The following is a 14,384-nucleotide window of genomic DNA, read 5'->3' as shown; positions in this document are numbered from 1 at the left end:
GCTTTAGATAAATACAGATGATTATGAACTTTACTTTTGTGAATCTTACATTCTAGAAGACATTTAAATACATAAAGGAAATCTAACTTCAGGGTGAATTAGCATCAAAACTGAAACTTTGTTCATTTGTCAAATATTTATTGAAGGTCTTAAAATTTTTTGGGGGGATACTAGTTAACTAGGCCTTGCATGTGCCAGGCAGATATTCTGCCACTTTAGCCAAGTGTCAATCCTTTCTCCTTTTGTTATTTTTATGCCTAGGCCAGCCTGGATCAAATTTTCCTATTTGTATTTTCTGTGTTGCTGGGGTGACAAACATGCATCATTGTGCCCAGCTTTTTATTGTTTGAGATAAGGGTCTCTGAGGTTTTTTGTCCAGGCAAGCTTCAAACTTTAAACTTTTGGATCTCAACCTCTTTAGTAGTTTGCTACTATTACTGGTGTGAGCCACTGAACCCAGCTGCAGTTACTTTAGACCCAAAATAGTGCTTCCCATTAGGACTAAAGTGCTTATTGGCGTTCAAATGAAGTATATCACACAGTTTTTGGTTTTAATATATAGAGATGTATATATGGTCTTTAATTTTTTTTAAGACTTTGGTAAAACAACTTCATGTCTTTTTCCTTTGTTTTAATATAGGATGAAAGAGAGGGACTTATTAATGCTGAATTACCAGAAAAATCAGATTTAAATTTACCTACTCTTGAAGAAAATAAATTAAGAGATGACTACATTGTGGATGTACAAGTAAGCTATGTTGCTTTGATTTTTTAATTGCACCCTTCCAAAATTCTTCACAACTTAATAGAATGTTCCTGGGATTTAAAATTATTTACTTGGCAATAGTAGTGCTTTTGAGAAGATATAAAGCTCCCAATTTAGTAATAAATTTGACAGTTCTCTTTGAACCAAAATCTTAGGTATGTCTAATTTCTTACTAGAGAAATTTCTTGGCTCATGGTAATTGTAATAGATTTTCAGATTTTTCAGATAGCTGAGGTTTAAAAAAGTTATCCTTCATTTACAACAGAAAGAAGTATTTTTATGTAGAAAAAGGGGGTTGTGTCACTGTAAATATTGCTTTCAGTTTTGTGCACTAGACTTTTTTAAAAGTGGAAACCCCTTAATACTAGTAAGGGATGAACAAACTGATGATATTCCATGTCAAAGCCAAGACTAAGGAAAGCTTAAGTATCTCAAAAACAACAACAAAAAATTAAGGTCAGTGGCTTTTGTTTTTTTTTACCAGTCCTGGACCTTGAACTCAGGGCCTGAGGACTGTCCTTGGACTTTCACAAGGTTAGAGCTCTACTACTTGAGCTACAGCACCACTTCTGGCTTTTTTTCTATGTATGTGGTACCAAGGAATCAAACCAGAGTCTTCGTGCATGCTTAGGCAAGCACTCTACCACTAGGCTCCGGGAAGTTCTTTTTTAAAGTTAGTATACCTAGGGCTTTCTTTCCAATTACTGAGTTATCTAAGGAGATAGAATGAGTGCCATTTTATTGGATTTTTTGAAGACATTCATCAAATGTCTTGTACATAGAAGTAAGAAAAAGTGATGTCTTATAGCCCTTACAATTATATAAATATCTTGAAGAGTCCTGCCATTATTCATTCTCTAGATTTTTGTCATGATAGAGTCTTGCTCAGGATTTCGAAGCATTCAGTGTATCTTCTGTGTCTGTGGTACAGTAGACTAAGATCCACATATAAATGTTGAGTACTTGAATTATAGACTAGTGCATGTTGAGATTAACTCTTCAATGTAAAATACATGTCAAATTTTGTATCTTGTGCTCAGTGCCAGGAATATGAAGGTCCAGAGATCCTAGTCCTTACTTAACTGAAGGTATTGCTGGTATAAAGATGAGATGATAATTACCAGCAATTGAGAAGTTACAATGCTGTGATTTAAAAAGCCTGTTCAAATAGACATCAATAGAGGGATAGAACAAGGGAAATAACTAAATCTTTGTAGAGTGGGTTATAGGAAGGATATGTTGATAGAGGTTTCCCATGTGATAGATGGTTTATAGAGGTTTCTATTTTAGGGTGGGGGCAGGCAGTTAATGGGCAACAGGATATTAGGAACTGAGGGAACCCCAGCAATCATGTATTGTTATTGTAGTACTTGTACATATTCTGTTCTGTTTATTGATACACATTTTCTAAACTCTTTAGGGATAACTTTTTATTTTACACATTTGTGTAGGATTTCTTAGTTGCTACTAATATTCATTATTACTAATATTTATTGTAGTCACTGAACTATCTATAGGTTCTCATACAAAATAGGAGGTAGGAAAGGAGAAAGAGACAGCTCTGTTAAGAGGTTGAAGAAAATGTGTAGAACCTGTATTTTAATATGAAATATATTTGTTAAGATGGTAATGCTGGAAGAAAGGATTCTTTTTATTATTTATTAGTCGTGGAGCTTGAACTCTGGGCCTTGGTGCAGTCTCTGAGCTCTCCAGTTCAAGGCTATCACTTTACCACTTGAGACACAGCACTACTTTCAGGATTCTTCTTAATAAGTGTTTTTTATTGATCTTCCCCTATCCCCCAAGGCTTAATGCATGCTAAACACACTTTGTTGCTGAATTAAACCCCACAACATTTGTAGTCTTTAAATGGTCCTTTTTTAAATTTTGTTGTTGTTGTTATTGTTGTTTTTTTTCTTGGTTGGTTGGTTGGTTGATTGGTTGTGGGGCTAGAACTCTGGGCCTAGGTGCTTTCCCTGAGCTCTTCAGCTCAAGGCTAAGCGCTCTACTCCTTGAGTCACAGTGCCACTTTGGGTTGAATCTCACAGACTTGTGCCTGAGTTGGCTTTGAACCTCAGTTCTCACATTTCAGCCTCCTAAGTAGCTGGGATTACATGCATGAGCCACTGGCACCCAGCTCCTTTTTAGCTTTTAAGAAACTTTTGTTCAGCTGATAGTTTATTAATCTTTACATTTAATATAACTATTTCTTTAATACAGCATACTGAGTCAGAAAAGTTAAGACCACCTGTGGTTGAGACACTCCCTTCAGTTGATTTACATGAAGATTCTTCGAATGTAATTGTGAGCAATGAAAATGTTGAAAATATTTCCAGCTCATCTACCTCAGAAACCACTCCAATCTCAAAGCTTGAGTAAGTCACTGTAAAATGGGGGGGAGGGGAGAATTTCCCTGGTCAATGATAGGAACATTTTCTTTTTAAAAATTTTTAATTGTCTTCAAGTGGTTGTACATGGCATTTTAATTCAGCATGTCAGTTTGTCGGTGTCATCCCTCCCATTTTTCTCCTAGCTATCCCAACCCCAAACCATCTCTTCAAGTTACCTAGTTCCATTTTCATGTATGTACAGTATTATGACTGTACTTGCCATTCCTTTCTCCAAAGCAGTTTAATTTTCAAGTTTGATTAGTTTGTCTAACACAAAATTAAGTACCTATATACTGTATGTGTGTTTTAGATGTAATTAACTTAAAATGAGTTTATTTAATTTGTAGCTTAATGTAGTTGGTTAGTTCTCGGCCATGAAATCTTGGTCGTGGGGCTTGAACTCAGTGCTTGGGCATTGTCCCTGAGCTCTTTTGCTCAAGGCTAGTGTTCTCTAGTGCTCTACAACTTTGAGCCACAGTACCACTTCCAGTTTTTGAGTGGTTAATTGGAGAAAGAGTCTCTCAGGGACTTTTTTTTTTTTTTTGCCAGTGCTGGCTTTTAACAGTGATCCTCAGATCTCAGTCTCTTGAGTAGCTTGGATTACAGGTGTGAGCCACTGGCACCCAGCTACCATGAAATCCTGTAGTATAAACAATATGAGATTGTACTTAGGAAACATTCTATAGTTATCTAAAATACAAATCTCAGGTTATGCATTTCCAGTAAGTAGTTCCTTTCGTAGTTCTGTCTATCTTTTTGAAATGTATTAAGTATTCAAAAATGTTTTAAGTTATTTTGATTTAGAAAATCGGGTATATACTCCAGCAGTTTTTCTAAAAACAAAGCAAAATGCCATTTCTTAATATTGTATTAAGATTTCTTTTTTTCAGAAACAATTTAAGCTTAGATACTGTACATATAAACATAGATCCCATTCTTCTATTCTATTAAAAGTTACTATGAAATGGGAAAGTGTGGGAAAAAATATTAGGACATATTTTAAAGTGGAATTTTAAAAATGCTTCAGAATTTTTGTGAATTGTATCGGGATAATAGGTGGTTTTTGCTGTTATATATTGGAAGAATTAATATATTAACTGACAGAAATTCAGCATTAAAAAAGGTACATTTAGAATAGATTGAAAAATTTAAATAAAATTTTATTAGCATAAATTGTTCATGTAGCTGTTGAAATCCCAGTGTCGTTCTTCACAGAATAGAAAAGTGAATCTTAAAACATATAGCAGCATAATGTTTTATTACATAGATTAATATGTGTCTATGACATACAAACCCTCAGCTTAATTTTAATTATGTTCTAAAATCTAAGTGCCAGTGATTGTATATAGAGATTCCTTTCCTGAATACTTGTTAAACATGACATTTGAAATATGTTGTAAAAGTCAATGTTAATAAATTCTTTAATAAAAAAACAGCAGCATAAAAGATATCACCTCTGAATAGTCAAAGCAATCCTGAGCAAAATTTTAGTTTCCTAAGCCAACCAAATAACATGTTGTTTTAAAATTTTGGAAATTTTTTGGAGCTAAGTATATCAATAGATCAATCAGCAGTTAACTTTATATAACTTAAACTAAGTACTCTTGAACTTTTTTTTTTTGCAGTGGGGGTTCAATTGTGGGGCTTGAACTCTGGCCCTGGGCTCTGGCCTTGAGTTCTTCAATTCAGGGCTAGCACTATACCACTTGGGCCACAGCACCACTTTTTGTTTTCTGATGGTTAATTGAAGATAAGAGTCTCACGGACTTTGGTGCCCAGTCTGGTTTTGAACCTTGATCCTCAGATCTCAGCCTCCTGAGTATCTAGGACTACAGATATGAGCCAGTAGCGCCTGGCTGAACTTTTTTCTTCCCCCATATATTTTTTATTGTAATTAATAGAAGGGTTACATTATATTCATCAGATAGAAGGTGCATTACTTCAAAAGCATTGATACTCTTTCTCATGTCTTGGTCCCCATTTCCCTCCCCCCACCCCCGCCCCTCATCTTGTTTTCCCACCTTCCTTATCCCATTTCAAATAACCAAATAAGTGTATATGCAATATATCAGATAACAAGGTGAAATACTGTAACAATATGGGATAACCAAGGGACAGCAAAAAAGATGAGACCTAACATAGTACATTAAGGACAACAATCACTCATTATATGGCTTTTGTTTCTATATCCTGGAGGTCCTTTCATTTAGTGTCATACTATATGGCCTTATGTATCTAGGCTTTGCTCTATTGCAAATCTCTGCTATGAGAGCCCAAGGTTTCTACTGATTATGACAAATGAGGGAAACCATTGAGCCTATGTTCCTTTGAGTCTGGCTTACTTCACTTAATATGATTTTTTCTAAGTCTTTCCATTTCGTAACAAATGGTGCAATGTCATTCTTTCTGACAGCAGCATAGAATTCCATTGTGTACATATACCCACATCTTGTTGATCCACTCATCAACTGAGGGACATCTGGGTTGGTTCCATATCTTTGCTATGGTAAATATGCAATGAGCATGGTTGTGCTGGTGGGTTTAGTATGTCCTTGTTTCTGGACGATTGAGTAAATCTGGCTGAACTTTTAAACCTTACTCCAGCCTCACAAGTGTTGGGATTATAGGCAGGCACTACCATGAAAACATTTTATAGAACTATAAAGTATTCTTTCATTGGCTTAGATTGTTTCTGAGATCATGAATAACGTTTCAAACTTATGTTCATTAAATTACCAGATTGTCTTTTATGTTTGTTTCATCTTTCAGTGAAATAGAAAAATCTGGTACTATACCAATAGATAAGCAAAGTGAATCTGAGCAATCTGAAACTGATTGTGATGTTGGTGAGTCCCTTGATGCAGATGCTTCAGTCGAGCAGCCTTCTTTTGTCAGTCCACCTGAAAGGTGAATATAAGCAGTTGGTTTATGTGCAGTTTCTCATTTGTTTATGTGTTTTGTGTATTTTTTTATATTTTCAAGACAAATTTGTCTGTGTCATTCAGACTGACCTTCAATTTGAAATCCTCCTACTTAACCTCTCCACTGTTTTTTTTTTTTTTTTGCCAGTTCAGGGGCTTGAACTCAGGACCTGAGCACTGTCCTTGAGATTTCTCAAGTGTAGCACTCTACCCCTTGAGCCATAGCACCACTTCTGTTTTTCGTTTTTGTTTTTGTTTTTTTTTCTGTTTTGTGTGTGTATGTGGTGTACAGCAATTTAACCCAGGGCTTTGTGTCTACTGGGCAGGCTCTCTACCTACTACTAGGGCATGCCCCCGGCCCTAACTTCTCTACTGTGAGAACTGCAACTATATACCACCACGCTCAGTGTGTGGTATGATTCTGTAATAGCTGCAGTGCATATAGAAATAAAGTGTGTACTTTCTTCTTTATGACTGAAAATAAGCTGATCTGTTCAATTTTTGTTTTTTGTACATGGGTGTTACAGAAATATAATTGTATAAAATTTGTTATCTGTAATGCCAGCTGGAAAGCAGGGATTGGAGACCAGCCTGACCAAAAACTTAGCAAGATTCTATGAAAAGCAAACTTATGACTCAAGTGATAAAGTACTTGACTAGCAAACTTAAAGTCCTGAGTTAAAACTTATTCCTGGAGGGGTTAAAAAAAAACTTGGCATCTAGCTAAAATTTGAATTTGTATTTTAATATGTGTTCTGGTTTTGAATAGCCTTGTTGGCCAGCATATAGAAAATGTATCATCTTCTCATGGCAAAGGAAAGATAACAAAATCAGAATTTGAATCAAAAGTTTCAGCAACTAAACAAGATGGAGATGATCCAAAATCTGCAGTGAATGCTTCAGATAATTTAAAAAATGAGGTTAGTATATGACTTGCACTATATCCAATTTAATTTGTAATGTATTTTTGTTATTAACATACATACTAATCATATTTGTTGTAAAGTTAAGGAGTTGAGGTAGTCAATGATGTACAATGATGAGAAGTCATTAGCTACTTCATGGTACTTTTTACCACACAGTATTTATACACAAAGCTATTCCATGAATAAACTTGTTGGTTATATATAATTATAGGCAAGTTTTTAACAGACCTATTTAGAGCTCTAGCCTTGAGAAAGTTCAAGCACAGTGCTCAGGCCCTGAGCTCAAGCCGAGGACTGGCAAAAAAAAAAAAAAGCAGACCTATTTAGAAATCAAGACTCTTAAGAATTCTTATCAGTTAATTCAATTATATAAGGTCAAGTGAATGTTTAGAATTATTTTAAAGGGACATTATATCTTTTTCTTCTTCTTTTTTTTAAACTTACGTGTAAATATAGCTAGATCAACTTGTTCCAGAATGTTAGAAATGGGATTATCATCACAGTGGATCAACTTTATTTTCATTTTCTTTATGAATTCTACTTTGACTTCACATAGAGGCCAGTATAAAATTTCCCAAAGGGGTGTTGAACACAACAATTTCGGGTGCTCTGGGGCAAGAAATAGAACTAAGTGAAAGAGATGAAGACCTTTTTATGAACTTAAAAACAAATAAATGGGCTCAAAGGGTAGTTCAATAGTCTGAGTACCCTATCCACATTTAAAAAAATTTTTAGTGTGTATGTGTGTGTCTTTATCCTGGGGCTTGAACTCAAGACTTGGGCACTGTCCCTGAGCTTACTTTGCTCAAGGCTAGCATTCTGCCATTTAGGTCAGAGCTCCACTTCCAGCTTTTTCTGTGATTAATTGGAGTCATCATGGACTTTGCTACCAGGGCTGGCTTTGAACTGCAATCCTCAGATCTCGGCCTCCTGAGTAGCTAGGATTACAGGTGTGAACCACTGGTGCTCAGCTTAATGGTTTGTAGTGAGGAATTTCTGTTCTCTTATTTTCTCTTTTATAATCTTTTACTGAATTGAAACTTACAATTTACTAAACCCCATTTAGAGTCCTTTACTATTTTAGAGCAGCTGTGACTGTGATGTTTCTTAGAAATGTAGAGTTTCGTAGGCCAACATCTTAAACTAATTTAAATTTCTTAGTGAAACCTGTTACGTCCATAAATAAACTAGGCAAACATTAAAACATCTGCTTTAGAGCTATTTAAGTATCCAATATGAAACTGAAGCATGGCAGCCAGTTTTGTCCTGTATTTACTTCTCATTAACTATTATCAGACTGAAGCTACTCTTAATACCCAAGAGACTTTTAGTGAGTCTATGCTAATGGACAAAAGAATGGAATTTTAATGCCTATTACCTCCTGAATAAGTCATTATTGCCAAAATTATGAGAAATAACAAACACATTTTAAGTAATAACAAGTAGTTTTAGGTATCGTTAAACTCAAGATAACCCTTCCTATTAAGCTGATTGAGTAGGAGTTTGATTTCACATGTAGTAGATCTTTGTGGTATCTTTTATTTCAATGATCTGAAAAAAACTGTCATACACAGAACTTTACAGAGTGATTTTGTTGTATTGTTTGTGGACAGTGCTTTAGAAACTACCTATACTGCCACAGAATTATTCTTGCCTCAGCCTCCCATGCATGCTGGGATTACAAGGCATGTGTACCTATGCCTGAATTTTTCTTTTCTTTTTTTTTTTTGCCAGTCCTGGGCTTGAGCTCAGGGCCTAAGCACTGTCCTTGGACTTTCTCAAGGCTAGAGCTCTACCACTTGAGCCTCAGCACCACTTCCGGCTTTTTTCTGTGTATGTGGTGCCGAGGAATTGAACCCGGGTCTTTGTGCATGCTAGGCAGGCACTCTACCACTAGGCCAAACTCCCAGCCCTGAATTTTTCTTTTTTTTAAGGAGTCACAGCATTTGTTTAGTAACTAGTTTAATCTGTAGACCATTCCAAGATTGAGAATTATATAGTTTCTCTAAAAAGAGTTTTGGGAATGATTCTGTTTCCTGTTGAGGAAAATAAAATACATAATTACAGATGTTATAGGTATTCTTGTTGAAAAGCATCCTTTAATGTAGCAAATAGAAAATAAAGCTTGAGTTATTTACCAGAGTTAGTTCTCTAAATAGCCTTTATACACTTTCTTGGACACCATTCATAAACACATAAACATTGTTTTAGGATATACAAGTGAGCAAATAATGAAATGTGTATCTACAAGTATCTGTGTATACATTACTCTTCATGAGAAAAATAATTGATTTTTTGTATAGTCTGTTGTCAGTAAGTTCTTTATTTCAAACATAAAACCTGTCATAAATTTGGTAGGTTTTAAGTTTCTTAGTAGTTTTCCAAATGACCATAAACAGTGCATTTCATTACTTGACATATTTTTAAACAGTATAAACATCATTCTGTACCATTTTTTTGAGATTTTTACCACTTGGTTGCAGCTACTTTACGTATTTATCCATTCTTCAATTATTAGTTAGATTGTTGTTAAATTTTGTGTTAATAACAGTCCTGCAGTTAGCATTCTTACTGAGATTTGCACATACGATTGGAATTGGTACTATATACATTGATAATTACTAACTTTTGCAATTCCTTCCAGCTAAATAGATTGTCCATGATTCAATAGATATGCCATATTTTGCCACAAACTGTCAAACTTTAATCTCCAACCAACTGTATATTTATAATATACAATTATATATATTGTTTTTTCATGTACATTCCGTAATTACTATTGAGATTGCATTTTTTCTGGATTTTTTTATTCTCTTTCTTGCTCATTGAATTATAGGAATTTCCTAGAAGGATTTCTTTATGTGGTTTACATCATGTATTCTATGATCTTTTGGTTTAATATTTCAGTTTTAATTTCTATGAACTGTCATAAAAATGCATTTTATACACTCTATATCTGGTTGCATTATGTTTTACTAGCCCTAGTCATAAACATGTTTGTCTGTATTCTTTTAAAATATAGTATATAGTCTTATATTTTTATATTGAAGTTTTTAACTCTCGAGGTAGTATTTGTTGCAGATGTTATAGTAGCAATATACTACATATGAAATTTGATTTTTTTAATGACTAATTTACATTTCAAAATGAATACTATAAATATAAATTTAGACAGTTAAAATGAATTGCTTAAGTTATAACAATTTTTGTTTTTCTTTTAAATGACCTATGCTTATGTAACTAATATGGAGGAATAGATCCTGAAGTGCCTGTATTGCAAGGAGAAAGTCTGCATTCATTCATTCATTCATTCAGCCGATCCTATAGCATGAACCCAACCTGGGCACTGTCCCTGAGCTTCTTTTAAGATGCTCAAAGCTAGCTCTCTACTACTTGAGTCACTTCTGGCTTTTTCTGTTTATATGTTACTGACTTGAGCCACTTCTGGCTTTTTCTGTTTATGTGGTACTGTAGTGCTTGCATGAAAGGCAAGCACTGTACAACTAAGTCACATTCCCAGCCCTGAAATTCTACTTTTAAATAAAAAAGCAGAACTTTTCATAGTATCAGTTGGTTACTTTTAAATAAAGCCAAACTTGCTGGGTGCTGGTGGCTTGTATTTATAATCCTAGCTACTCAGGAGGCTGAAATCTGAGGATTGTGTTTCAAAGACCACCTAGGCAGGAAAGTATGTGAAACTCTAACCTCAAATAAACTTAAGACAAAGCCAGAAGTGACTCTGTGGCTCAAGTGTTAGAGTACTAGCCTTGAGTACAAAGAGGCTCAGAGACAGCACCTAGGCTGTTAGTTCAAGTCCCAGGACCAACAATTAATTAATCAATAAAACTTGAAAGTAGTATTTGATTATAAAATTGATTATAAAATTAGACTTTCATTTAAATTCGCAGTAATATTTATATGTACCTTATTACTAATCTATATTCTTTGAAGGCTGAAGGTTTGTTTTGCATTTCATTCAGAGTTCTGATTATTCAAAACCAGGAGAAACTGACTCTGCATCTGTAGCAGGTCCTAAAGATCCAGAAGATATTCCAACATTTGATGAGTGGAAGAAGAAGGTGATGGAAGTAGAAAAAGAAAAAAGTAAGGAGGCATCAGGATGGTTTTTAAAAATATTTTATTTGTTTAAGGGGGTAGTTTATTCTTTTATCTTTTTTAATTGGTAAAATAAAAATTTTTGAATCCTTTTTAAAAGAAATTTATGAACTTTCTGCTGATTATTCACATTATTTGCTGTTGTATAATTACATGCATCTTTAATATTAGTAAAAACCGTTCTTGTAAGTCATTAATATAGGTTAAAGAAAGAGGAAGTAGATGATGATTTTCATTTAAATTTATAGGAGGAAAATTAGAGTATGCAGAGTTTTGAGTCAAAACTTTGTAGACAAATTTAGAGTCAAGTATTACATTTTCTTTTTTACTTCTGTAGAATAAATCTGAGTTAAGAATTCTTAACATTGGGGTTACAAACAGACATCTTGACCTGTCAACTTTTTTTTGACAGTCTTGGGCTGGGCTCAGGGCCTGAGCACTGTCCCTGGATTTTCTCAAGGCGAGGGCTCTACCACTTGAGCCACAGCACCACTTCTGGCTTTTTGCTATGTATGTGGTACCAAGGAATCGAACCCGGGTCTTCGTGCATGCTAGGCAAGCACTCTACCACTAGGCCAAACTCCCGGCCCAACCTGTCAACTTTTGTCTTATGGCCAGGCTTCATTTTATGTGAACTAGTGCAGGTTTTTTAGGAGAATTTATTTATTGGGGATAATTTTAAGGCTTTTGAAGCAATTCATTTGAATGTCTTATGTACTTCAACACTATTCTCTTAGGCATTAAAACTTATTTTTCTCTAGAAGGCATCTTGCTTTGAGATCATTGTATTATTGGGAATAATTTCAATCATAATCATCATGTATATGTTTATAATAAGGTTTGTCTGCAGGTCAATCACTGCATCCTTCTTCTAATGGAGGCCCACATGCCACCAAAAAGGTCCAGAAAAATCGAAATAATTATGCCTCAGTAGAATGTGGTGCCAAAATACTGGCTGCTAATCCAGAAGCCAAGGTACTTTTTTTTTTTTTTCAACTTTTTTTTATTGTGAATAATAGAAGGGTTACATTGTATTCACCAGATAGAAGGTGCATAACTTCACAAACATTGATACCCTTTCTCATGACATGGTCCCCATTTCCCTCCCATCCTCCCTCCTCTTATCTTGTTTTCCCCCCTTCCCTATCCAATTTCAGATAACAAATTAAGCACATATAAAATATATCAGATAACACGTTGAAAAATTGTAACAATATGAGATAACCAAGGGATGGCAAAAGAGATGAGAGATAACATAGTACATTAAGGACAACAGTTACTCATTATATGGAGGTCCTTACATTTAGTGTCATACTGTTTGGCCTAATGTCTCTAGATTTTGTTCTATTGTAAATCTCTGCTACGAGAGCCCAAGGTTTCTACTGATAATGACAAATGAGGGAGCTTATTGGGCCTATGTTCCTTTGAGTCTGGCTTACTTCACTTAATATAATTTTTTTCTAAGTCTTTCCATTTCCTTACAAATGGGGAGATGTCGTTCTTCCTGACAGCAGCATAGAATTCCATTGTGTATAAATACCACATCTTGTTGATCCACTTATCAACTGAGGGACATCTGGGTTGGTTCCATATCTTTGCTATGGCAAATAGTGCTGCAATGAACATCATTGTGCTAGTGGATTTAGTATGTCCTTGTTTCTGGACAATTGGATAAATGCCAAGTAGTGGAATTGCTGGGTCATAGGGGAGTTCTATGTTTAGTCTTTTGAGGCACTGCCATACTGCTTTCCATACTTGTTGAACGAGTTTGCACTCCCACCAACAGTGTAGTAGTGATCCCTCCTGGCCACATCCCCTCCAGCATCTGTTGTTATTAGTTTTCCTGATCCCGGCCATTCTAACTGGAGTGAGGTGGAATCTTAGAGTTGTTTTGGTTTGCATTTCTTTTATGACCAGAGATGTTGAGCATTTCTTCATGTGTCTATAGGCCATTCTTATTTCTTCTTCAGAGAAGACTCTCTTTGTTCCATCTTTTAATGGGATGGTTGTTTGTTTGGAGATTAGTTTTGGAGTGATTCAATTTTTTGAGTTGTTGATATATTTTAGATATGAGGCTTTTGTCTGTTGTATGGTTAGTGAAGGTCTTCTCCCATTCTGTAGGCTTCCTAATTAATTTGCTAGCTATGTCCTTTGCCATACAGAAGCTCTGCAGTTTAATGCAGTCCCACTTATCCAGCCTTTCTCTGATTTGTTCTGTTTCTCGGTTCTTGTTGAGGAAGTTTCGAACTGTGCCAAGGAGGCCTAGTGTGTCTCCTATTCCTTCTTGTAAAGTTTTCAGTGTGTCAGCTTTTACCTCAAGATCTTTGATCCATTTGGAGTTAATTCTAGTGCAGAGTGACAAAGAAGGATCCAATTTTAGTTTTCTGCAGGTGCTTAACCAGTTCTGCCAGCACAACTTGTTGAAGAGGCTGTCTTTCTTCCATTCTATTTTTTGGCTCCCTTGTCAGAGATTAGGTAGCCATAGGTCTGTGGTTAATATCTGGGTCCTCAGTTCTATTCCATTGGTCTTCAGGCCTGTTCTTGTGCCAGTACCAAGCTGTTTTGATTATTATAGCTCTGTAAGAGAGTCTAAAGTTTGGTATTGAAATTCCTCCTGTGCAGTTCTTTCTGCTAAGAAGTGTTTTTGCTATCTGGGGTCTTTTGTTATTCCATGTGAAATTTTGGATTGTCTCTTCTATTTCTTTAAAGAATGACATAGGGATATTGATGGGTATTGCGTTGAATTTGTAGATAGCCCTTGGCAAGATTATCATTTTCACGATGTTGATTCTTCCAATCCAGGGTCATGGAAGGTTTTTCCATTTCCTCAGTTCTGCTTTAATTTCTTTTTTCAGGGTTTTAAAGTTTTCATCAAAAATGTCCTTTACATTCTTAGTTAAGTTAATTCCTAGGTACTTTATTTTCTTTGAGGCTATTGCAAAAGGAGTTGCTTTCCTGATTGTTGCCTTGTTCCTCTCACTTTAATTTAGAAGTAATTTAAATTTAGAAGACACACACACACACACACATATATATATGTATATATATATATACTATATATAGTGTATATATGTCTTTATAGGCATGTACTTATTATATATGAAATGTATTATTAATATATTAATTTACCTTAGAATTGTACTTTAATAATATTTTTCTAATTTACTAATAAAGGAGTATGTTTTTTTCCAGATATTTTATTGCATAAAGTCTGTCTTGATACAAATTGATATTTTGGATCCTATTTAACTTTTTAAACATATAT

At 34.9% G+C, this 14,384-nt stretch overlaps 1 protein-coding gene across 8 annotated transcripts in view; it reads left to right on the top strand.

The window, feature by feature from the left end:
- Suco (SUN domain containing ossification factor) overlaps positions 1-14,384 on the top strand; it is an 89,730-nt gene that overhangs the window by 13,471 nt on the left and 61,875 nt on the right. For all 8 annotated transcript variants that reach the window (XR_016536834.1, XR_016536833.1, XR_016536835.1 and 5 more), the window contains exons 3-8: positions 641-748; positions 2,987-3,141; positions 5,926-6,063; positions 6,847-6,997; positions 10,984-11,107; positions 11,958-12,094. Coding sequence is in view for 4 of the 8 variants with exons in the window: in XM_090340423.1 (XP_090196549.1) it covers positions 641-748; positions 2,987-3,141; positions 5,926-6,063; positions 6,847-6,997; positions 10,984-11,107; positions 11,958-12,094 (813 nt within the window). In the remaining 4 variants the exon portion in view is untranslated. The remainder of the gene's footprint in view (positions 1-640; positions 749-2,986; positions 3,142-5,925; positions 6,064-6,846; positions 6,998-10,983; positions 11,108-11,957; positions 12,095-14,384) is intronic.

The sequence above is a fragment of the Megascapheus bottae genome, chromosome 10, assembly GCF_031878675.1.
Source record: "Megascapheus bottae isolate mThoBot1 chromosome 10, mThoBot2.hap1, whole genome shotgun sequence".
Classification (NCBI taxonomy): Eukaryota; Metazoa; Chordata; class Mammalia; order Rodentia; family Geomyidae; genus Megascapheus; species Megascapheus bottae.
Note: the sequence above shows the minus strand (reverse complement) of the source record. Positions and strands in the feature narration are given on the sequence as shown.